At 35.6% G+C, this 27352-nt stretch overlaps 1 protein-coding gene across 1 annotated transcript in view; it reads right to left on the bottom strand.

Annotated features, from left to right (window-relative positions):
- Positions 1 to 1906: 1906 nt before the first annotated feature.
- Positions 1907 to 27352, bottom strand: part of CWC27 (CWC27 spliceosome associated cyclophilin) — a 100384-nt gene continuing 74938 nt past the window's right edge. Inside the window, exons 12-14 of the mRNA XM_015652752.1 lie at positions 22224 to 22333; positions 19367 to 19470; positions 1907 to 2325 (exon numbers count right to left, since the gene is read on the bottom strand). Coding sequence (XP_015508238.1) covers positions 2163 to 2325; positions 19367 to 19470; positions 22224 to 22333 — 377 coding nt within the window. The 3' untranslated portion in view covers positions 1907 to 2162. The remainder of the gene's footprint in view (positions 2326 to 19366; positions 19471 to 22223; positions 22334 to 27352) is intronic.

Here is a 27352-nt window from a genome sequence, read left to right as displayed (position 1 = left end):
TGCCATCATTTCAACTTCTTTCTGTAAGGTTTTTACTCTTTGGTGTTGACTTTACCTGAGTGTACTTCTGACATAAGCTTTTCTTAACTTTGCTCCAAACATCTCCCAAATGAAATACATAACTAATTTTGCTTCACTGAAATGAATAAATTTTAGACACCTTAGCCCATTTCTAAGTAACTTTCAGTTGACTAGTTGTGATAATCTGACTTTCAATGCACACGTACCAAGAAAATGTCAACATACTTACACTTTTGTTCTTGTCAGGTTACCAGTCCTGTGTATCCACGGTCCAGACTTTTCAAACCTCTTCCAACTGAGCAGAGTCCTAACCCCCAAGTGAAGTTTCCTCTTTGGGCTTCTCTAGTGCTTAAAACTGGGAACCATCTAACACAGCTTACTCAGAGTTGCTGCAGGTAGTCAGCAAAAATATTCAGCTAAGAAGGGTGCTAGTCAGCTTGTCCATTTATTGACTCATGCATCCTACTTTAGCTTGCAGAAAAACTATATAATTAGAGCATATCTTTTTTTATTCTAGGAGCAGTAACTATCCTGGAATTGATGCTCAAGTTTCTTTTCAGATGTTCACCACCTTTTCCTCCCTCCTATCTCCACCAGAATGGGGGTCTGATATGCTCATTTCCTGTTGTGACCGATACAAAAATTTCTCCACAAAGCAATAAATAGAGGTGACTTTAGACGTTCTTCACTTTGCCAGCAGCAGCCTGACAGAAATGACTTAATAATTAAAAAACTTTGACCCACTAGTTTGTGAATGGCCATGTTAAGGAATGTAACCCCTCTTAACTTCTTTACACTATGGCACAGCATAATTCACTCAGCCTAAGAGGAGGATAATGACAGCTTTATACAGGATCTCACTTCACACCTCCAAGTTTTCTCCTTATCTCAAAGGTTACACTGTGCATTAAAGCAATAGTCTGTATTAATCTAACCTCTGACATTTAGGCCATATTAACCTACCAATGCAGGTTTATGTATCTCACACCTCAAACCCTATCAAGAAATTTGGCAGTGGCAGCTTGATAAGGACGGCCTACCTTACTGAACTTGTTCTAAAAACAACAGCAGCAAAAACACTGATCTGGTGCCACTTTTTAATGACCTTGTTCACTCTTTTTTAGCTATTGGCCATTTGGGTAATTCATGTTCCTGTGGCACCAGAACTGCTGTAAAGAAGGAGCGATGAAAATTCCTGTTTATCTGTAAAAATATTAACATCTAGGGTTGTAAAATATGAGGAAAACCTGTAAAACTGGAAGCTTGAGCTGTTCAATTTTAGATGATAGAAGAATTGTTTAAAGCGAGGTTATGTTTTTAATGAGACTGATCACATTTTGTTTTGTTTCTGTACTGGACTAATTAACAAATGAACCTTCATTACGTGCTACTTTACAGTGAAAGTGCTACCAAAGGGATCTTTCTGGTATTGCAACAAGTGGTTTGAGCAACCATTACATCATATGCAGATCCTCTTATTTTATTCATGTGGTATGGATAGTAAAATCATACATTAAAATGTATTATCACAGCTTCCCAAGATAGGATCTGTACTCCAATGTGTATTTCAAAAGAAGGAGGCAATAGCCAGATTCTCAAATTAAACTTAGCTTGTTTCAAGAAAGCTAAGACTGCTTTAAAAAGTACTGGACCATCTTAATTCTGTGTCAGAGTGGTTCAGGCAGGCAAAGTTTACATGCCTCTTAAAGAACAACTAAAAGAATTAAAATTGTACTTTCATAAAATCTTAAAAGCGTGCAGATGGGGTTTCCATCTTCTAACCTGACCCTCACTTACACAAATTCTCATTCATTATGGTGAAAACTTTCCGATTACTGTATTTTTGATTAAACAAATAATTTGATTACTGTAATTAAAACACGGATAAAAGTCAAGTCAGCTGTTTTATTAAATACATCATTCTATAAACCTTTATAGAGGCTGAATAATGAATGCATTGAGAGCACTTGACCGCACAACTTAAGAAACAAATGACAGCTCTGCTTCAAAACCGCACGACAGGTTCTTGAGAGATGCCTTTTCACACTTGTCCAGTGGTATTTTTAGGATCAGCTTACAAAAGAGCCAGTGCTTTATTGCAGTCACTTTCCAAGGCAGCTCTGGCTAACTTTACACTCCTTTTATCTCCTTTCCTTTTTTTCTCTCATTATCTTCTTGCTTTCTTCTCTTCTCCTCTTAGTTACAGGATTCCGTGGATCATAGATCTCAAAAGTGTCTTCATCTTGCATGCTTGCATCTTTCACCTTTCTGCTTCTGTCTTCAAACTGAAGCACATGTGACATCCTACAAAAAAACCAAACTCCAACTCAGTGAAAGAAGAAGCTACTATTAGTAATTCTGATACACATGGCAAGATTTCTAATTTATTTTTGAGCATAGAAAAAAAGAACTGACCTGGCTTTCTCTTGTTGGTGGTTTTTAAAAAAAATTTCTTAGAAGACCCTTATAAGGTGATAATAATTATAATAATTATATATACTTTTGTAAAGACTCCTTTTGAAAAGCACAGTTAAATACAGATAGAATTGTCTCTGGATTTTATTTCACATACTAAATTCTGTTTTCTTCTCTTGTTCTGTTTAGCCTATCTTCCAAAATGCATGGCAAATATTTCCCAGGAACAGGGAGTGTTTCTCAAGTTTTCCTATTAGTCACTTTAGACACCTTTCAACAGGGTGGAGGGTTTTACAGAAGTGGGGAAGAGTTTACATGGAAAACGCTTGAAGCAGGTATACAGAAGATCATAAAGGGGAATGCTTCATGTCCTGCTGCTCCACATTGACTTGGTTCAGATCATGCTTTTTAATTCTTTGAATACCAGACTAAACAAATGCCTTGTTAAATTCAATGTTTTTTCTACTGTTCATGAGAAATTTCACCCCCCATTAGATACTTCCTAATTTCAGCAAATTTCTAGTAATCTGAAAACATCACTGTTACATAACGGAGAAGTGGCACATGTGAACCTCAGGAGGCTCAACAAGGCGAAGTTCTTATACCTGGGCAACTGCTGATATCAACACACACTGGAAGAGGAAGGGATTGAAGCAGCCCTGCCCAGAGAGGTTTGGGGGTGCTGGTGTGTGAGAGGCTGGACATGACCCAGCCATGGGCACTCCCAGCCCAGAGAGCCAAACGTGTCCTGGGCTGCATCCAGAGCAGCGTGGGCAGCAGGGCCAGGGAGGGGATTCTGCCCCTCTGCTCTGCTCTGCTGAGACCCCACCTGCAGGGCTGTATCAGCTCTGGGGACCCTGCACAGGAAGGACATGGACCTGCTGGAGGGAGTCCAGAGGAGGGCACCAAGGTGGATCAGAGGGATGGAGCAGCCCTCCTGGAGGACAGGCTGAGAACTGGAATTGTTCAGCCTGGAGAAGGCTTTCAGGAGATCTTACTGCAGACTTTCAGTACACAACAGGACTTACTAGGACAGATGGTGACACACCCTTTAGCAGGGCCTTTTGTTACAGGACAAAGGGTAAACGTTTAAACCAAAAGAATGAAGATTCAGATGAGATAAGAAAGACATTTTTTAAGACAAGGGTGGTGAAGCACTGAAATGGGCTGCCCAGAGACATGGTACATTATTTTTTCAGGGAAAACTCATATGTCTAGGCAAAAACCACACTTAACCTTTGGATTTTGTGTGATCAATTTCAAAAACATCTTTGACTTTGATGGGGCGACTTTAAGAACTATACTGAATCTCATCTGATCTAAGCATATCAATCTTTATAGCATGTCTTTGTGACAGAAAATCCAAGAAAAATGAGCAAGTTTCAAAAGGAAAGTTTTGTGGCCAATGAAGTACTTCTTTATTGGTCCTTGCAACATGTAAGACATTCTAAACTAAAGAGTTTTCAAAGTGCTTTAGTGCAAATCTCCATACATAAAGAAAGGGATGGAGAACCAGCTCAGTTACTGCAGATTACAATACAGTATTAGTAAAGAAATCAGAAAAACAGTCAAAGCTATAGAACATAGGTGATCTGCTTGAATGCTTTAGAAAATTCCTAAAAACAAAAATGGAGAATTTTCATCACAACATCACAACTGATTCTTGACATATGTCTTTCATAAATACTTAAGAGTTGTTTCCAGTGTAAAAAACTTAGGTAGTTTATAACCCTGTCTGCACCACTAACACCCAAACTTATTTTTTTTAGTCATCTCTACAATTCAGAATAACATAATGTACCATCAGAGTGACTCATGGTTGCATATTTGTAGTTTAATTATAAAAACATTGTCTCACAGTGGAGGGACTGAAGTAATTTATTTTAGCTAACATGCTTTCTGCATTTGTCATATTCTTCTCAACTTATTAAAGATGAGTACACATATCAAATCCCTCTGTCCTAGTCTGAATAAAGTACAGGCCTAAGAGATGGAGTCATTCTTTGATGCATGGTTTTAAACTGTGTTATAGGAGTGTAAGTAGAAGTGCAGTCACACTTAGTCCTTTCATCAACTCGGGTTCTTCCAAGAATACTACAGCACCGGACATAACCTGCAGGATACAACTAATAAGAATTAAAATTAAATACATCTCTAATTCTTGGGTCAGGCCATACAGTGTCCCAAACAGTCTGCAAATTAGATGCAGTGGATTCAGACTAAGCAGTATTTACTTCTCCCCAAGAGCTGAAAGAAGTCACAGTCTCTGACTCTTATTCATAACTTTCCACTAAGACATTCCCAGCTGTGATTAAAAATAAGCCAATATTAAGAAACTTTTTGATATTCCCAGAATCAATTTTAGATGCAACATCTCAGAGGTAAAGCAAAATAAACACAGACTGCAGTGGAGATTTTAAGAAATAGTTTCCTTCTGTGAACTTAAGCTTATTTTAGCAGGTCACACATCTTCCCAGGTAGACCTGTTCTGCATCTATATGAATGGTGAATCACAGTGAATACTGCTTTTCAAAAGCAATTAAATATTTTTTTTTTAAAGGAGCATAGGAAGCATTTAATTATTATTTCTATATTAAGCATTTGAATTTAAACTAATCTTACTCAAGTTCCTCCAACTGAAGTTTGCATTTGCATAATTTTCCAAGTGCAGAGTTAGGGCGTAGTTCCACAAATACAAGTTTCATAAGACTTTTCCTTGTTCAATTTATAGCTCTCTTCCCTTCTGCATGTTCCTGGGTTCGGTGAGGAGCTGGCTGCCCAGTCATATTTCTGTAGTCACTGTGCTGAAAGCAGTAACTTAATCTCTGTATCTCTGGTCTTCAGAGACCCACTAACTTGTGCTTATCACAGCTCATTATATGTAAGAGAGACATTATATTTTAAAGTCCACTTTTCTTCAAAATTTAAAGGATGAGAGGTAGTCAGTTCTACCAAGCAAAACTCAAAAGAAAACAAAACCTCAGTTTTGTGGAAACTTTTTGCTGAAAGTTTGTAAAATAAAATAGCTTGCCAAAACTGATGAACTGGAGTTTGAAATACATAGTTGTGGAAGCTGTTCTCCTTCTTTAATAGAAGACATAATCACAAAATTATTTCCTTAACAGAAATGAATGACCAATCTTTGCATGGATTTATTGTTGAAAAGGTTTTTTACCCTGACCATATGACAGCTTCCTACAGGCTGACCATGTTCCTATCCCATGTAATGGGGGAGCAGCTGCCCTGCGTTTCTTTCCTCTCGTGTTATTACAGAAAACTCAGTAGCTGGCTCTCTTCTACAGTCCAAAAATGCAATGTCTTGTAATGTTAGACCGAAATACATTAATTAATTTAAGACAGTTTCAGAGACATAAGAGGATTTCAAAGGTACATGGATACTCTTATGGTATTGTGATATTCTCAGGTCAGCAAACAGATCAGGCTCTTTTGAACTACTCTAGTGAGATGATACTTGTAAGAAAAGATATGATATACTGTAATCCCTCTGCTTTTGAGATGTGTGAGCCATGCACTGGATCTGAACCATATGCCAGCTGCTGACAGGTGGTAGTCATGTTAAGTGTAGCATAAAGAGAAGCCCCCTAGTCCAGCAGCTTTGGCCTTTCTAGAACCCCCTTTGAGAGAAACTGAAGTGGCAATTAGTGAGCTGAATAATTTTGAATCTTGGCAAGAGTAAGGAAGCACTATGCTTTTGCTCTACTGATGAAGCTGAAACCTCCAAGTATACTCATGCATCAGCGGTTTTTATATTAACTGAAATGAACTTTCAAAGCTGTATTGTCCAAGACCACACTTGTTTTTCAAACTGATATTGCTGTTGCCTGCTACCACCTGCCTACTGTCCCCTTCAACTTTCCTTGCACAGCTGACCCCACAGAGAAAACCTGGTGTCTGCAGGGAAACTTGGGACATTATCTTACACTTAGCAACATCAGCGTTTTAAACAGGAAATCATCAACAAGTGTGAGCAAAAGTTACAACCTGCCAACTCTGCTGTAAGGGTAGTAGCTTCTGGCAGAGCAGCAGCAAATTCTCAAGCAGTTTTAGGCAGCTTGCACATTGGATGTGCTTGCATTAACACTGCAGTTGGTGCCATACTCCTTTTTGCACTAGATACATACAAAATAAATAAAGCAACTAATCATGTTGCTAATAAAATGTTGTGTATCACGATTTTGAACATTATGGCTATGCTTTATGATAGTTTTTGGTTCTTTCCATCAGGCTGACTAAAATGAATGCAGAAGGAGTAAGTATCTGTGTCAAGAAATTCATTGTTGCCTCTTGCATTGTATAGGCTGTCTAAAAAAATGGGACCAATATGGACCATAACTACTAGTAGCACCAGTTGTTTCTGAATTGAACATTGATTGCAAGTAACAGGCTTCCTATTTTTCTCAATTTCACAATGCATCCCATATTTAAAACAAAAATAATAGGTACTCAAACATGACTGCTTTCTGCAAATTATATTCTACTTGATGCTAATTTTCCTTCAAATATAGTAAATGTTGAAGTGTAAGTATCAATCATTAACGTAGGAAACATTCTAGCACTTTACTTCCATCATCTTCAAGATACCTAGGCACTGGACAGAAAAATAACTCAAGTGCACATATGAGAAAACAGATGAGAATACACAAATCAAAGCAAAGGAGATCTCTCTCCCCAGGAAAAAAAAAAAAATAAAAATTAGGCTGTTCTGGAAGAATGAACTCACTGGCACTCTCTCCACTCCCAGTAGAGTAGTGAGTGGCATAGGAAGAGGAGAGACATTTGAGAAAGACTGAGAGACAGTTAAGATACTACCAAAAACAAAAAAGAAAATTGAGGAAGGTAAAGACTAAATAAACATAAGAATGAGAAACAAAAAACAGGGAGAAGGAGACTTATCAAAATTTAAATCAAGTGAAGAAAATTGTCAAATGACAATTAAAAAGAAGCAAAAATTTTGAATCAAGCCAAGAGAACAAGAGTACAAACAAGGCAAAAAGAATGTCAAGGCCATAAAACAAAGGGAATTTGGAAGGAGGAAATATATTACTAACAACTAATCTTTTTCCAGTTGTTTTTTTTTTTTTTTTTTTTTTTAATTGAGATGCTACAAGCAAAATAAGCCTCTTGGATCAGGCTGCTGCCATTTCTTGTATAAGTGTGTCCAAGAGCTTTACAAATAATTTTGTAAACACAATGCAGAAGGAGAGAGGAAGTATGTTTGTGTCTCTAATGAAATCTGCAACTATCACTAAGTGCTCTGTGCAATACAACTAGCAAATATCATAGCTTCTCTCTACCCTGTGTCACCATTCAGATTTGTTTTCCTTCCTGTATAACATAACACATCATCCCTCTTTTGATCCTAAGGAGTCTTGTAATCTAAGTTTCTCTCTCTTACAGATGATTAAAAGAAAAAATAAATTTACTAAGTAATTGGAATAGCTTTTAATTCTTACAGCAATGAGGGTTGATATCCTAATACCGTGATAGACCCAGTCTGAAAGATAGATTAATCTGTCTAATTATCACTGTTTCACACAGCCACTTCTGTTCTCCAAAAAGATGTTTCAGGAAACAATTTCCTTTGTCTCATTAACTCATAGTACTGGAGCTGTGCTAAATTACCTACAAAAGCTTGTACCCCTCTGTAGCACTTTGTATTTAAACCTTACACTGTATCACACATTTCCATCATGCCTAGTTTGCCAAAGAAAGTATGATTTCACTTAACTAGGTATATAATCAGAGAACCATAGAAACACTAAGGTCGGGATGGACCTTTTGGATCAACAAATTTAGCCATTGATCCAGCACTGCCAAGCTCACTAAACCATGTCCTGAAGTGCCACATCTACATGTCTTTTAAATACCTCCAGCAATGGTGACTCAGCCACTTCCCTGGGCAGCCTGTTCCCATGCCTGAAAACCTTTGTGGTGAAGAAAATTTTCCCCAATATCCAATCTAAACCTCCCCTGGTAAAACTTAAGGCTGCATGCTCTTGTCTAATCTTTTGTTAACTGGGAGAAGAGGCTGACTCACACAATACTTTCTAGTAATAATTTCTGGTCTTAGGTTTCTGCTGTGATTGTTACCACTAAGAGATTTCACTCTTTCTTTTTTTAAGTACTTGTTTTTACCATTCCACATTCCTTGTTTCACTTTCCTCATCTCCCTTCCTAATGATGGGAAGAGCTGATTTTTTTAATGCTTTCATAAAACCCTTTATTTTTCATGTTTATTGACTTGATATTTAAAAAGAGAAATAAAGTTTGTTGTTCAGATGTAGCAAAATCCAAATAATTAGCTATTCTATAGAAGTTTTAAATGTTAAAAAAATGCTTAGGAGAGTAGTGAGAAAACAGTTATAAATACAGCTATGTGCCATGTTGCAGCCCACTTCAAATGTTAAGTATTCACATCAAATACTTACTGCTTCAAAATTATATTGTTTCAACCCATGTTAGTGATTATAATACAGATTTTTGCATAGAAATTTTCAATTTTACTATTGCTATAAACATAGCCCCTCCCCTGCACTCTCCTGAGGTTAACTGCAAGACCCAAGTCTATTAGCTTACAATATTTCAGCCTTCAACTGTTTGGTTTTCACTGGGATAGAGTTAACTTTCTTCACAGTGGCTGATGTGCGGGCTGTAATTTGGATTTGTGCTGAACACAGGGTTGATAATATCGTGATGCTTTTGTTATTGCTGAGCAGAGCTCACACAGAACCAAGGCCTTTTCTGCTTCTCATGAAGAACACTGCATGAGAGGACACACTACCACACTGGTGAGAGGACTGGGGTGCCTGGGAGGCTGGGAGCAGACACAGCCAGAACAGGTGATGCCAACTGACCAAAGGGATATTCCAGACCATGTGGCATCATGCTCAGTATACAAAATGGGGTGAAGAAGGAGGAAATGGAGATGTTTGGAGTGATGGTGTTTGTTTTCCCAAGTTATTCCTGTCATGCAGGATGGGGCCCTGCTGTCAGGTTTTACCTGTCCAATTCTCTCTCAGACTCTGCTGATGGGGCAGTGAGTGAGCAGCTGCCTGGTGCTTGGCTGATGGCTGGGTTAAACCATGACAACAATTTTTTATTACTGCTGCTCTTGCACAAAGCAAAAACCTCTCCAGTGTTAACCAAGTAAAACTGATGAAAACATACTTTAAAAATATTATACAAAGTCTGTACACTTCTGTTAACTTTAACTAGTCCTTGGAATTCCTATATTACAGTTACTGGAGGACTGAAAATTGACTTAACCTCTTCAGAAAGACCAGCAAGTTTTGGGTCATCCACAGACCAAAGAGTTAATTGTTTATATTTTCTCTCTGTGTTGGCCTACAGCATAAAATGATGAGAACAGAACTTCTGCACATATTTCAAAAATGATAATTTTGGAGATAGTTTATTTGAATGTAATGCTTAATTTTATCACAAAATATTCATGGTCATAAAAAGAAACTAATAGTTTCACTAACCATGGGACCTCCAGTTTAAAAAGAACCCCAGTTAAAAAGATACCAGTTTTTGCAAAACTAGCAACAAAGTAACCCAATCTTGGTGAACACTAATATAGTATTGTATCCTTGGATTGTTCACTATAGTACTAAAAATCTTGTTCTCTTGAAAGAACATTTAATTTTAAGTTATCTTCTAAGAGGAGGGGAAATCACCTTAACTATGAAAAAGCTCACCTTATTCAGTGATAATCTTAGGGAAAATGCAATGAGTTCTCATAGTATCAAGAGAACTACGTAAAACTATAATTACTTACTTTTCAAGCAATAAATATTTTTCTAGATAAAATTCTGTTATCCTATCTTGATATTGCTTCTGTTCTGTAACAATTTATATATATATAGTATATTTACACTACATCCTTGACCTTTTCACAAAAATGTTACGTAGTTGATGCAGGAAGACTGAAGCTTTAAATAGACAACTGCTCCTGGTAGAGTATATTGGTATGGAAGACTAAAATGAAAATTCCAGATGTTGTTCCAGACAGCACACCAGTACAGAAAAACTCTACACAGCATTTACTCCAAGGACTGTAAGGAGCCACCATACCAGAATAGACCAGTGATCCATCCAGTCTAGCATCCTGTCTCTGGCAATAGCTTGTACAACATCTGATACTCTGAAGTCAGTCAGCAAATCACCTCCCCAAGTTAACACAAGCAGTCAGGCATTATTGTATCACCATGGAGTTGGAGTGAAAAGAGATTATTTCTAGCATAAAAATACTCAGATTTTCAAAACATTCAGATTTCTCTGGACACCCTCCCTTTTCTTTTGCTCCTCTCTCTCTCTCTCTCTCATTCTGAATATATCCAAATCTTTACTTCTTAAATATGTCATTCAATGAGATGAAGTTAGGGTGCTTGAAAAGGTGTGTAAACATGCAGAAAACTTAAGTCAGGCTAATAAAGATTTAGAAGATTATTTCTTCATTCTTCACTAGATTTTTTGGCAATAAATAAGTCAGATTTCCAGACAGTATATCTAACACTAGATATGCCTTGACTGAAGCATGGATCATCTCTGAATTTAAGTCAAACAGTAGCCAAAACTCAGATGCTTCATCCAAATAAGCTCAGATGTAGAGGCATTAACAAAAAATAAACAACCAAAAAACCCCACTTCAAATGCTCTGAGTTTCTCAGACATGCTGAACAGCTAAAGGCAATCAATATACAACATCAGCAGATTTGTTAATATGAATTATTGACTGAAACAGTGGGGTAGGGGTTTGCATTTACTGATCAAGCAAGGTCTGACCATATTCTAGCATATTCTAGCAGTACAGGGGTGAAGGCAGAGACAAAACTGGAGGAAAAAAAGAAAGATTTACAGCAGAAGGGTTTTTTTTCCTTTCTTCCTTTAAAGGTTAGTGGCAGTACTAAAACCCAAACAAATGCTTATTTTTTTGCCAAACAGAAAAGAAACCTCTCTTTCCAATGTGTTTCTAATACAGACCTCTGGCATTCATTTATCCTTTGTAACAATCAAGTAAGTATTTTGTCAACTTTTAAAAAATGTAGTTGAGTAAATCAATGGCCTTAGCAGGAGAGACCTAATATAGAGCCAGTTTTTCCAGACTAGTGAAGGAACGCTGGCTCAAGTCTGGATGGGAGGAGGGGAGCAAACATGGCTTTAATCCATCTTTGTGCCTCACTGGCATAAATTACAGCAGCACTTTTTCTGTCATTCTCCAAGCTAGCATCAGCATGTAAAACAGACTGCAGCTTAGCTTTCAGGGGTTTACTGTGTTTGTCACAGTTAAGCTTCTGAAACTGAAGCTGCAAAGACTGGTGCTAATCTTGAGGAAGCCATATTTCATAACCCTAAATTTAAGGTTTTGTAGGGAAAAAAAAGTCTGCATTTTATAAAATGTATATAATATAAAGTTTATAAAAGAAATATAACCAGCATTTTTTAGGTGTTTATCTTGAAGAACTTCACCCTGTAAATTTCAATAGTATATGCTGCATATAGGAAATCCTGGAAATAAAATGGAACAGATTATCAAATGTATATGGATTAAATACTAACAGTGTACAATGTGACTTAGTTCTTAACAGAAATTAAATATGGTAAGATAAAAACAGTCTGGGTAACTTTAACATTTACCTGATTCTGATATTGCTGTTTCAATTCAAAAAGACCCAAGCCCATACAAATTCTAGCCTATACTCTACAACAGACATTCTAAAGTGATGCCTTGATACTGTTTTAAGACCTAAACTCTCTCTGTTACAAAACCTTTTACTGTGAGAATACAAGGTAAGTAAAATATTGTGTGTTTCCACTCCTGATAGTGACATATTTTCAAGAAACCAATCATTAAAAAAAATCACAATCACAAAAAAAATATTCTGCAAGGAGACTTCCTTGTATTATGAACAAAAACATTTCTTAAAGAAGATAGAGTGAATAACTATTGATGCTGAATAGAGAATACCTTCATTCAGTATACAGATTTATTTTTTGTTTGTTCTGGAGTAAAATAAAACTATCTCTACAAACTGGGTAAAAAATTGTACACTCAAATTGCAATTATTGTCCTGGCAAAAAGAGCTCAGTACTAGCACCCAATATTCCCACAATATTTAAGTGGCCTCAGTGACAGTTTCCTGAAATTCAGAATTTGGAACAGATTACAGTATCTGACTTATATAAACCAGGTTAGCACTGAACTGCTGTGAGTATTTTGTCCACAGTGCCAATACATTAATAAAACCAGATTTTATCTTAAATTTCTGCTAAAATCAGGTGATCTGATCTGTGTAAAGCATCACTGTGCAAATCAAAATACTTTTTGACTGAGAAGATATGCTTAAAATATGTTCTAATATACATGAGATTTTAAACAATGTATTAAAGTAGGCATGTCATTAAAGTCACTTGAATTAATTTTGATCCTCATTATATTACATAAGATTTTTTACCAATAACTTAGAGTACGATAGTTTCTACAACACTAGTAATTACACAACATGGACATGAAACCATCCATTTAGCAAGACATGAAATATCTTTTTGTTTAAAATACCTTTACTGTGACACAGTTTTCACAACAACCTTTTGTGCAAATTGGAAAGTATTTTCAGGTGTTGATTTTTTCCCTTTGATTTAAAAGTCTATTTTTCCTATACCTCAAATTAACCAACATTTAGAATAGTTTAGACTCAACAAAGGTAAGTAACCAGAGGAACTTTAAACTGAAAAACCATGTGAAAAACTACCACCTCATTCCAAATTCCCATTTTACTCATTCTTTCTTGTCCCACAGTATATCTGAAAGCTGAATGGATTTATGTTATTTCAAATAAAAAGAAAGACTAAGTTTCAGAGTCTAGACATACTTCCAAAAATACTTAAGTGACTTATTTACATTTGTCGCTTAGTTACAGCTGTGACAGCACACCACAGGGAAGGAAAAAGCTGATCTTTTCTGAAGATTAAGAAGCTTTATGTTTCACATGTAACACCTTACATTCCACCCAGGAAACACTGCAGTGGTTCAGTTATGAAGCAATGGCATTAATTAAATGAACTATATAGCATGCTGGCAATCTCAGTCAAATTCTGAAAGGCTGCAGAGTGCATTACTGAGAGCAGATAAAGACCAATGATGAGATCTGAATCCTGAAGAAGAAATCCTAAACTTCTAGCCAGGTGCAGAATGAAAGAAAAATTACTGGTCTTCACTGTAACACAAGCTCTAAAATCAACCGGAGGGTCTACTTTCAGCCCTGACTTGTGAACTGATGGATTAGTAACAGACCAAATCCTTTACAGAGGATGATACAGATTTTGGCTGATTCCCTGGTGGCAGCAATTTTAATGCACTTCACATAATCATGTTCATCTAGTAAGGTACAACTTTCACATGTTAATATTTCAGTTTATACAGTGAATATTGAAGATCCAACAGGATGAATTTGGCATCTTCCATTAAAACTGAAAGAAAAGTCAAAACTGCAGAAGTAACAATGTAAAACCATATTTATTAGAACTCAGATTATCAGTATGGAAATAGTTTTTAAGCAGGAACAGAATATCACCTCAATGCAATGTTCATATTACAGAATCATAGAATGGTGTGGGTTGGAAGGGACTTTTAAAGGTCACCCAGTTCAACCCCATGGCCATGAGTCATCTGCCACCCCTCTGAGCAACTTGTTCTAGATCCTCTATCCTGTAAGTAAAGAATTTCTTCCTAGCATCTAATTTAAATCTCTCCTCTTTTAATTTAAAATCATTATCCCTCATCCTGGCTCTATCTCCCAAGTAAAAAGTCACTCTCTCTCTTCCTTTTAATCATCATTTAATTACTGAAATACCTACCACAATAAGGTCTCTCCAGAACCTTTTCCTACCTAGCCTGAACAACCCCAGTTCTCTCAGCCTTTTTTCACAGGAGAGATATTCAAGCCCTCAGTCATTTTTGTGTTCCTTCTCTGGAGGAGGTCAAAACAGTGCATGTCCTTCCTGTGCAGGTACCCCAGAGCTGAGGCAGCCCTGCAGGTGGGGTCTCAGCAGAGCAGAGCAGAGGGGCAGAATCCCCTCCCTGGCCCTGCTGCCCATGCTGCTCTGGATGCAGCCCAGGACACGTTTGGCTCCCTGGGCTGGGAGTGCCCATGGCTGGGTCATGTCCAGCCTCTCACACACCAGGCAGGGCTGCTCCCAGTCTGCGCTCTTGTCTGGGATTGCCCTGGCCCAGATGCAGCACCTTATCTTTGTTGAATGTTATGAGTTTCACATGAACCCAGTTCTCAGGTTTGTCCAGGTGCCCCTGGGTGGCCTCCATGTCTTTAGTGTCACCTGAACTCCTCAACTTCCTGTCACCTGCAAATGTACTGAGGGTACACTCTGTCCTACTGCCTCTGTCATGGATAAAGACACTAACAAGAATCAGTCCCAAGAAGTGAATGAACAGGCATGTGTTCTCAATCAATCCATGCTAAAAATAACTCATCATGATTTCCTAACCTATGTGTCTTCCATGTCTTATAAGGTTCTGTAAACTTGACTGGTTTTGTGTGCAATGTATGCTATTTTAGTGCTATGAAATAATGATAATTTTGAGTTTTCAGTTACTTGATAAGGACAATTAAGTTTTAAATTCAAGAATGGTACTGGAAGTGATTCCTGAACCTTTTTGTGCATTTTGTCTGTGAGATTGTATAAATAATGGAGATCCTACATAGATATATGCTAAATTGATTTTGCAACCAGGTGAGTTTTCAAGAAGCAATGTGGCGGCTTCCTTACAACAGAAAATTCCACCAACTCAAACGCTGTCATAGCACTAGTTATATTTCAGCATGCCAATAAATCTTGCAGTTTCAGGAAACCTCCACTTGTTTTAAAAGATCAGAGAGAGAAGAGTGTAAGTCCAGAATTTTGGTTTAGGACATGTATTTTTACAGCAGAGAATCTGTTCCTTCCAGAAAAACTAGTATTCCATATAGTAAAGTGTAGATATGTTTCTCTCATTTCACAAGCGCGTAAGGTTCCTAAAAATTCATCTGGAGAGCCCTGATTTTAGGAGTAGACAGCCATAGTTAAATATCGAAGTGAAAAGCTTAATGTGGTAATGGTTGGTTAGCTCATTTCCACTTATGACTATACTGGAGAAGAATACAATTACAGAACATATGTATAATATGAAGTTTTGAATGTTTATTGGAGTATTTAGAATTCATGTGATTTTGGCAAAAAGGAGTAGCAGTATGAAAAATGGGATACAATTTTAAAAGTGCAATGGCTAAATTCCAGTAAGAGTAATCAACAGTATGGGTGTAGGACAGAACTCAAGCAACCATTCATTCAATAGGAAAGGATTTGTGGCTTAGAAAGGATTGTAAACCAGGCTTTAAAAAAACAGCAACAAAAAAGTAATCCTTCCCCTCAACACAGGCAAAGACTTAGCTGAGTGCTGTATCTAGTCTCAGATTTCACATTTTTAAAAAAAACACTTGGAACTTTCAGAATTACTTGATCAAAGAGTATTTTAAAGTACTAAGTATGACTCTTATCCTATTTGAAGGGGAATATTTCGTACAGATAAACTGAAAAAAATCTTTGATTCTTCATTGCATCAGAATTTTTTTATCCAATTGCTGTATTCTCTCAATGAAAAATACTTTGTCATGTTCACAGGATCTGCATCATTAGCTTCATTATCTGCAGCTTATGTAACACCTTCCGGAATGAAATCTGTGTCTGACGACAGTTTTAACTATTTGATATTATCATCAGCACCCTGAAGTGTCATTACTACCTGAATGGGTATCACATGCATGCAAGTGTATGTGTTACGGTAAGTCCTAAAGAAAATGAGTAGCAGCAATGCTCTGAAGAAGCGTAGCCTGTGTAGTATTTTCTCTTTCAAATTCAGGCCTATCAAGAAATAAACCATTCCAGATAGGTCTTCTGCTGTGACACATTTGGTTTTCATAATAATAGTTTCTAAGCAAATGACACCTCACTGCAACTGTGATTGACCTTACCTACATTTTGGGGAAAAGTCATCTTGGTTAAGATTTTAAACCAAGATTTGGCTGAGTTCTTCCAGAAAATCTCTACGTACCTCTGCAGCACTCTACATAAACTTTAAGAAAGAGAAGAATCTAGTAATGCATCTGAGTCCTTCTTATTTGGATTGAAAACAAATAAAGAACAACTAGTGATTAAATAGTAATGAGGACATCTAACCAATCATTAAGAGGAAAGCACAAGGACTAGTTCTCAACATGAAGCCACGAGGCAAATAATGCCTGGAAGAACTCAGATGAAGAATGTCTTTCTAAGGTACCCAGATGCTGTAAAATCGTGTCCGTTTACTTCTGTCAGACATTTTTATTCTTTGATCCCTTCTTTGAGCAGATATCATGTTTATTATGATATTTTGGAATTTTGTAAAAGAAATTGGATTTTGATTGCTGCAGACAAATATAGATAATTCTCACAGAACAGCAGAGGTTGCAATAAAATGTCTCAGCAAAGATTCTGATATCCCACATTAAAACTTAGTCTTATGCATTTCTCTTCAGCACTCCTTGCAGCAGTTCCTCAGATGCGTTCTTAGACAGTAAAATCTGGTAATAATTATCAAACACCATACACACTGTTTACAATAGAGTCATATTTCTTCATTTTTTATTGCATAAAAAGTAGAATGCTGCTGAAAAGTGCCCAAACGTCTGCTATGCACCATGCCAATACAGCAGCTCAGCCAAATATGCAGAGAGAAGTTTGCCAAACAAAAGAAAACATAACAAATTGGTAATGGTTTCTATCTTGACAGAGAATGAAAATTATACCTCCATGTGTGGCCACTCATGGACACATAAAAATGTCTTAGAGGCAATCATTTTACCTCAGATAACACACCCTGACAGTAGAGCAAAGCATACTGGCAGGCTCTCCCTTCCCATAAAAACAACAGCCATAACCTACAAAATGGCCTGGAGGAATCATGTTGTTTGTGTTTATCATATATGCATATGCCATACACTAATTTTATTTCATAAAAATCAAATAAAGTAAAATTACTGTCTTTTGAGAAGTAGATTCACACTAAGAAAGAATTTTAAAATGTGAAGTCATTATAGTTATCTGAAATATTCCTATACAACAGATGTACTGAAAATGTAAACACTTAGTCCAAAATATGCAATTTAACTTTACAAGTGTTTCACACAATAAATAATAGCTTTCAGAAGATTTCATTGCTTTGTTAATGTTGTTTATAGCAAATTTGTGTAACATATATCTTACAATTTACTTGGCCTCAGAGTAAATTATTTGAAAATAGACTGTCTCATCTGTTAGTAAAGTTAACATGAACACTTACTGAACTACAAAATTAATATGATATTGATTATTAGTCTATTATGTAGTTTCATATTATTCTAAGTATTTTTTAGTGCGATTCTTAATGTAATATTGTTTTCTGAACAAAAATAAAACTTCATAATCTGAAATTATGCACTTCTTCATACAGTAGGAATGACAGTGCATTACTGACAATCAGATATCAGTAGTTACTCAGAAAAAAAAATAGGAAAGGTATGTTTGAACTCTATGTATAAAGTATTTAAAAGACTGTTCATATTACTGTGACAAGAAAATATTTGACATGAAGATCAAGTTCATAAAAAGTTCATAAAAAAGCCCAGATAAAGGAATCTTATACTGGACATGGGAGGTTTAGACCGGGAATTTGGAAGTAATTTTTTACCAAGAGGGTGGCCAAACACTGGACCAGGCTTCCTAGAGAGGAGATCACTGCCCCCAGCCTGTGAGTGTTCAAGAGGCATTTGGACAATGCTCACAACAACATGCTACAGCTTTTGGCCATTCCTGAAGCTGTGAGGCAATTGGACTGGATGATTGTTGTAGGTCCCTTCCAACTGAAATAGTTACACTATAATTCTTGGAGGACTTAGAAGCATTTTGGTAACTCAGAAGGATCTCAAAATATCAGTGAAATCCAAGGATCTTGAAATTTCTATTATATGTTATCTCATCCTCAAAGGGCCCGAGGTAGGAAAAGACATAATGAAGGGAGAAAACACTGTTTGAAGAAGCAACAAAATAATTTTAAGTCATATGAGATACAGAAATACCAGTTGTCTTAAAACATTTGCCAAGAACTTTGTTGAAGTTTCTATTTTACTGGTAATTTTCCTGTAGTCCCAATGGCTTATGCAGACAACTATGGAAGAAATAGGCACAGACGGTCTGTTTTCTTGGACCAGCTGTAGCGTTTGCCTTATAAATGGAGATGACATATTCCTTTTTCTAGGATTTAAACCTAAACTTTTTAAACTTAAACTTTTTTCTAGGATTTATTTTCTTTTTTCCAGGCATTTTATGCATTATGCAAACTTTTATGAATGTTTAACAGCATGCAACCTAGAGCTTCAAGATCACACTTCAAATCATATTGATTTCTATTCCTTTGATTACCTAAGGTGGGTAGTTTGCATGAAAGATGAATGTGAGACAAAAGGGTACATGCTGATTCCTTGATTTGGAGACATTGAGGCAGTAACTTCTGGAGTGCTTTATCAACTTCAAGCCCCCACTGCCTTGGGGTCACCCTACACTTCAGATGAGTCAGTCTATCTTCATCATTTAAAAATACTAACCATCCCCAACACACAGTTTTAGAAGGATTTAAAACTAAAGAATGCTAGATGTCATCTACTCTCATGCCTTATTTTTCAGAGTGTTAAACCAGTACCTTTTAGCTGACTCCTAATCAAGCAGCTGCCTTCACATTTGGTGTTTCCTGCTACTCAAATTTATGCTTAGCAATGAGACTATGTTAGTATAGCAGAATTTCTATTTGTAAACATAGAAATCTAAACAAAAAAAAACTCACCATCCTTCATCATTATCTACATCAGGTTCGGAAAGCTCATTTTCAGGAGTTTCTTCAATCGCCTGGGTTAACTTTGTTTTAAATCGGTCCAATAATGCCAGTGTCTGAAATTACATACATGGTTTTAGAGAAGTTGTATTATCTCTACACACCAACAGGCATATACGATGTTTTTATTATTTTGAGAAAAAGTACAACGAGAGAAATCTTTCATATGAATTTGGAAGAAACCCTTTAGAGAGGAGAGTGAGATAACAAGAGGCAATGGTGGGTGTGAGAGCAGGACTGCATGGAGAGCACTCATCGAGTGACTGGACAAGCAATACTGAGGCAGCAAGAAGGGAGGGGCCTGTCAGGTGTAAAAAGTTTTTCTCTTACCATCTAGTGAAATAAAAATGTATATTTAAGGAACAAATACTTGTAGCTACTTACAGAATAAAACTGCTGATTAAATAACACTGCTGACAATGAATTTTCCTTTCTGAACCCGCTACTGTCCTCATTTAAAGTGATCCACTGTATGAATTACAAACCATTCAAGCCCTGAAGACCCAGTTTAACTGATATTTATATACTTTACATTAATGGTCTTTTAAATTATGTGTGGAAATTGAAAAAATTCAAAGATGTGTCCCAAATAAAAGGAATAGCTTAACTAATTCTACAGATACAGGTTCTTATGCTGCACACATAAAGCTCATACTCATTTAAATCTGCTATTCTACTCTCAAACAGACATTGCCTGATCTTTCACAGATAATGAAGTCACCAAATCTCAGATGAGACCCAAAGATCATACCACAGTTGTTGTTTCTGATCATCTCAAATGGGAGTTTGATTAGACAAAAGTCATATGCCTGAGCCTTGTGATGGTAGAGGGGGGCTGTTAAAAAAAAAGCAGAGCATATGAATAATTTGCACAGCCCACAGCTTTTTATTTTGCTGATACTTGAGACATTCCTGAAAATGAAAGCATCAGGGAGTAAGTGCCTAACTGAATTTATGTGGCAGACTACATTTGATTTGTAGGTGATAGGTTGGCAACCTATGTTGTAAAACACCTCTGTATGGCTGTATAGGTTTGTTTGGTCAAGTTTTTCAAATTTAAAAGAATAAAAACTAAACAAGAATAGAAAACAGAAATAGGAAATACCAGAAGTGTTCACTGGAATCAAATTTCCTTCTGGGAGCAATCTTAACTTGAGGAGTTTCCTGGCTTTTGAATTCTTCCAAAAACATATTTTACCACTGCCAAGGGCAGATTTTGGAGGACTTTTTTTGCATTTACTTTCTTTATGTTCTGTCTGATCTTCTGTTTAAGATGAGAGAGAGGAAAGTTTGGGGCTACTTGGGCCTGCAAATCATTCTAGTTATATAGCTTTCCATACTGTTGCAAAGAAACACTGTACTTGCAACACCTGAGACAGCAAATCTTTGCCTAGGTCATCAGAAGGAAACAAACTGACCCTTTTAATAAGAAACTGTGACCAAAAAAACCCCCATGATCCTTGTGTCTTGTCTAATTTTCTCCAGTGACAGTATTCCTGTGACTAGACCTGATGACAGAAATAATTTGAAATACCTTAATAGGCATTTTTGCAGTTAGTCACTAGATGCCATACTGTGCTTCTATACAACTTAATAATTTGACCCTTGTAGAATAAGAGGGCTAAGTCTTCCATTATCTAGTATTTTAGGGAAACATACCTCTTCTCCCTCTTCCTTAACAATTGCGCTGAGGATGGAAAATGGTATTTTGCTGTAGGATCAGTTACAAGGGGTGTGAGACTAGAAAAGGCTCTCCACAAGTCAAATGGATTACAAAGAACTTGATTAATTATTGTTGAATAGTTGCCAGTAGGGTTACGTTAATAAAAATTCAGATCTACTAGAATATATATTCCTATCATCTCATCTTGTTTTCTGGTGATGTTCAGGACAGGTCTGATATAAATTCATTAGACATGGTTTTAAGTCCCTTGATCCACACTGCCAACAGAGCTTTAGTACTCTTTGATTCAAAGATAACGAGATTTTGAATGTACAAAGCTTCCATAAACTTAGTTTAGAGCTAAATCAGCTTGCTGCATATATAAAGGTTTGCCAAATGCTGCTTTGAAGTTACTAAGCCTCAAGTTACCAATCTCTTCTAGATTCAACATGTGAACAGGAACATCTTCGTAGCTGAACTGACATGCAATTACAAACCAGTGTGTTTGAAGTACAGCACAGATTTTGAGTTGATGGTATTTCCAATTTGTAGGCAGTTTCATCTATTTAACCATTTTAAGACCTTCCTATTTTAGGAAAAAAAACCCCAACTCTTGAAAGGCAAACTTTACTTTGCTCATATTTTTGAATAATAATTTTCATTGCATTTACAACAGCTTCTCTTTTTATAGTGCTTATAAACTATTTCTTTCATTTCATAAAACAACAAGAAGTATTGACAAATTTAATATTTTTAAACCATAATTTAAAATGTTAAAAGCCCCAGCTAGAACAAATGCCAAATGTGTAAACTTCTGTCCCAGCGTTACCTTATGGCAAGGAAAACATAAGGTGAAGAAAGGCAAACCCTCACAAACGTAATCAAGGACACCTCTTCTTGACTAGCATTACTTTTCAGAAGACTTTAGTAACTAAATTGGGAGTCCTTTCAAATACACATTGAAAACTCACTTACCTGTCTACCTGGGCAATTAAAATACTTATTTTTATGAATCATAACTTTCTTTTAATGGAAAATGAAACAGATTTTAAAATTTTGCTTTAATACAAATGAAGATATAAACATATTCAAAATGAGCATAATCAATTTTCTGGATTTTTGTTGCACAGGCTATTAAAGTATTACCTGATCTTCACGGGAAACTCCTTTCTTTGGCTGCTGCTTTCGCTTGTCTTCATATTTTCTCTTCTCCTGAAGGTATTCTTCAACAACACTGTTTGGAGCAGGTTCCTCCTCTGAATAAAGAAACATATTTGGTTAAACAAATTTAATTTGGTTTCATGATTTAATGTCTTCTTGGAGATAAAATACCAGGCAAAACACTCCCATAAAACATTTCAATTGTACTGCTTTCTCAGCAGTAGAATGATTTGCTACTTGCTGAAATGAAAAACACAACACTGTACTGGGCAGAGAATGAGTCAAAAGATTTTTGTTTCAATTATATTTTACTATGGAGCCAGGGAAAGCAGGATAACAGAAATGAAACCTCTGATGAACACTGCTGAAATTCCTTTAACCAGATGACCTCCATTTCTGAAGATCTTGTAGAAGTTGAAAAGTTATGTGTATTAATATTCTGTGACTATTTGTTCAAAAGCAGACAAATACAATTTATAGAAAAATTCACAGTTTTCCTCTTCTATAGGCTGAAGCAGACACAAATCAGGTCCTTGTTTTTGCAATAGGGAAAAAAAACCCCAGTAACATTTAAATTTTAAATAACTCATCTTGTCAATCAGGAAAAAACTCTTTTTTATATACCAAAGTGATATATGGGTCAGTCAAGAGCTACTCTTCTTTGTCTTTTTTTAATAGCCTCTTCACTGTAGAGTATTCACTGACACACTAAATTATTAATGAATAATTTATTAATGAATAATTTAATGGGACAAAAACTGAACAGAAAAATTGATCTTCACCATACTTTCACATTATTTTCTTCTTCCTCAATAGCATTTAGACATTGTACATCTTAATTTAGTATACTTAAAATTTATGTACACATATTTACATAATTGTTATTTCTGGGAACTAACAGAAGAATAAACCCCCTGGATGTCCATTGCAAATGATGAACAGAAAATATTTTTGGAGAAAACTGTTTCAAGAAATTTCAGGACCTATTGCCTGGTAAACTGTAAATCTAAATGAATTTGTTGTTATCAGGTTTTTTAAATGACTGCTGACAGCTGTACAGAATAAGTTTCTAACTCTAAACTAAATTTCTCTCACAACTCAAGTTTTCTATGAAGTTTATAAACACAGCAGTTTGTAATAAATGGAAATAAATTTGTAATGATGTATCTACATATAAAATATTTGTTTACATATTTCTACAAATAAAATATCTTATTTCCTTTTTATCTTAATTTCTACAATGCATTAAAACAACATCTAAACCCTTTCTACATTGTATTTAAAGGGTACCAGGGAAAACAATCAAACATACTTAATACCATTCAGAGTTGGGCTCTTTTGCTGTTTTCCAGTTGATATGTTGGATATAATCATGAACAGAGTATGACAGGTACCAGTAAGATAAAGAAAGAAAAATATATATCTTCCAGAATGATAAAAATAGAAAAATGCATATATACACACATTTAGGGATGATTAAACAGCTGCATGAATAAAATAAAATATGCCATCAAATCTCATGCAGCATAATATCAGATGAACTGAGGAGAACAGAAGTTCATAAAAAAGCTATCACACACAATGACGAAGCTCAGTATTTCCCCCTATTATGCCAATCTCTTCTGTTAATTAAAGAATTATTCCTAAGGATAAGATCAAGCCCCTGTCAAAATAATGCATTAATTTTGGCATAAATAAATGTATCCAAAGTGTTGACTATCTGGGAACAACATAATGTCTTCTTTTACTAACATTTAGCCCCTAGAAAAATAATTTGAAATACACAACCATCTGCTTCCTTATAAAAAAATATCCTTTCAGGTAACATTTACCTAATTAAGTGCTTTGAAGGTAATCACATTTATGCCATAATCAATACAAGTGCCCATCTTTGACAAGCAAAAGAACTGAGAAGAGTGCTCTTGAACATGTATGAAATGCCAGTCACAAACTGGCCACAAACATTTAAATCTGGAACCCACCCTTCGATATACATATGCTGAACTTAAAAATGTGATCCTTAGTCATATAGAGGTATTTTGACTAATACGTAGTTTAATGTAGTACAGTTCAAATACAATTCTCATACAAAAAGAGTAAAACTCCCCTGAAGTTGTGTGTATTTTTATCCCACTCCTATGTGTGCCACTTACTGTTAAAACAAATATTTTAAATTGCAGTTAAAGCTTCTTTTGTGATTATTGTTTCTTGGGTCTTTGCCTGTCAGAGGTTTTCTAATCCTCAACTTCATGCTCTCTGCCTCCTAGGAAAGCCTTTTCATAACTCAGACAAAAGATAATCAGATCCACTTGAACTAACTTCAGAGTAAGTCAACCAAAAGAGCTGTGCCCTTGTATTCATCATATTTTTCCATCTTTCACTAAAATGACTTAAAAACATGCTTTTATTTCTTCATGAAGTCTTACAGCCTATCACACAACATTTAAAGCAAGCAACAAAACAGGAAGGATTTTCAAGAGCCTCTAAGTCAATGGGTTATTAACATTTTAAAACCCAAAAACTCCAATGATCACAAAACTAAAGAGTACTTTTTAAATAGAAATTATATATTCAGTTTTTGATAAGTAGGAATTATTTGATAAAGTTACTTTGTGTCTGACTGGTAATTAGCAAGCAAGGAAATAAGTCCAGAAGTGAGAGACTTGGTGGTAAGAAACCTTTTTAAATGTAAAAATACATTATTGCCTGCTACTTCAAATCTCCCAGTCTGCAACCTAGATTCCCTGCAAGTCTTTTGCAGCTGAATTGAAAGTAAGAAGAACATACAGCACTGTATGATGGACTTGACCTTCAAATCAAGCTTGACAAATTTAGGTCCAGCTTGCTGATTCAGCAAAAGTACCAGGATCTTGACTTTGGTATTGATCTCCTTAATCTAAGAGGATTTATTCAGACAAAAATGAATGAAAAATGTCATGAATACACAGAAGTGAAATAGCAAATAAATTCAATTTAGGTATCACAAGTTACAGTTATTAAGTTACAGGAATTTTGCGAATTTGTTCCCTAGGAGGATCTCACCACAAAGTGTAAATATCATGAAGCAAAGTATTTCTTCTTTAGCTGAAACAAGCTGTTGTGTATATTCTGTCAATAAGGAAAGTGAGGGGGAAAAAAAAAAGAAAACACATAACCTTCCTTATTGAAAATACATTTCATCCTACTTTCAAAAGAATTTGTAAGTACCCTGCTATTTATGTAAGCTAGCTTGAGTTACTACCAAGAAAGTCTTCATCTTACTGTGGCAAAATCATTACAGTAATTTACTGTCTTTCAGACAGATTCTTCTATCCTGAAATTATGACCATTACATGCCAACTTGATGGTGTAATCTCACCTAAAACTTTGGGTTTGGGACATGGTTTACAATGATAGTCTGAAATGAAGAAGGGAATTTTGAAGTCTTTAAACCAAAAAGGACAAAAAGTAATTAAAAAAAAAATAGAAGACCTTATTTTGCTCACACTTAAATAATGAACAGTTCAAATAATGTCAGTTTTTAACCACAAAATTGAGGAAGTATAATAAAGGCAAAACTTGATCCAAGGGCATTGAACTGAGTGGATGGTTTAGGGATGGATCAGTTCCTAATAAGAAGTCAAGCAGAAAAGAAAGCTTGATAATTTTAAGCTTAATTCCTAAAGCATCTGGTACATTTAACAATACAGCAAACACTCAAAAAAAAGATGTATCAGAAGAGCTCTGATTTCAAAACCGCAATTCTATCTTCCACTTAATGAAACCAAGAAACATGAATTCTAATTCAGATGCCTGTGGTATCAGAACAGCATGATCACTGCTTATGCTCAAATTCATATTGTTTTTAAAGACTGGGCTCCATTTCTTGCATTGCAGGCAGGGTAACTTTGCCATAACCAGTTGTGGTACAGATAAGATATAATTTCACACAAATGCAGGTCTGAGAGTATGCATACAATTTTTCACAGTACAACCTTTTTTTAACAAACCTTGCAGTAATTACTGTTCTTGTAATTAGAATCTGTATAAAATTCTACAGATTTTATTTCATTTTTAAGAAAAAGATAATGAAGCTGTGTATAAAACACTTGCTGGAAAAAGAAAGGAATTTGGTTAGGCAATAATATTACCAGAAATACACTACAGAAGGGTAGAAACAATACCTGCTTCTACAGAAGGGTAGAAACAATAGATATTGTGACAGAGAAAAACACATGCTGATTCTGAAGATTTAATGTCACCATAAAAAAGCAAGAGCCTATAGTATTGGAAAGGATCAATGAAAGATTTATGGTTTTTCTTTGATGAGATACAGATAACATGAAGATTTTTACACACACTTAAGTATCTTACATTACAAAACATTCTTGATATGCTAAAGTAATCCCATTAACTATTGTAATGCAATTTTCATATGTAATCTTGAGTTTATGCAGAACTGAGGTAAGGTAAGTAGAATGTAAAAAGATGCATATATAAAAAGGTATCCCGGTTTATTTAGTAGGTTTTTATATGTTTGAAATGTGCTGGGCCCATAAATTTTCTTCAGTATCCAAAATGTATTATTTAGCAACTCAGATGACACATTTCATATGATAAAAGAACTACTGGACAGAAATTCCAAGAAATGCATGGCATAGCTAGACTAAATACCAAAGGGGAAAAAAAACCTCAAAAACTTTTTGTTTGAAGAGAAAGAAATTAGGATTGAATGATTTGGTGAATTAAAATAGGAGGCCTAAAACACATTCCTGTATTAGTTCAACATATTCCACATTCAGCTCATCAATATTCAATTCATACTGCATTCTTTCGGAATTGTAAAGGTATGCAGTACTCATTTTAAAAATATTACTGAGACTGAAATCTTAAAAAGAGAAGTTGTGTTTGCTCCAAACCAAATAAAACCCTCACAAATTATAAAAGAAATTCTAATATGCTGTAATATTTCAGGAATTAAAATAAAATTCCCATCAGAAGTTATGAATGCAGAACTTAGAGACACTTTGGATAATTAATAACCAAGAGAAATAAATCACTTCTTCAGAATTAGGAAAAAAATAATTATTACAACTTTAAATATTATGTATCTAAAAATTAAAATATAGTTTAGT

This window comes from Parus major, chromosome Z (assembly GCF_001522545.3).
Source record: "Parus major isolate Abel chromosome Z, Parus_major1.1, whole genome shotgun sequence".
NCBI classification, from domain to species: domain Eukaryota; kingdom Metazoa; phylum Chordata; class Aves; order Passeriformes; family Paridae; genus Parus; species Parus major.
Note: the sequence above shows the minus strand (reverse complement) of the source record. Positions and strands in the feature narration are given on the sequence as shown.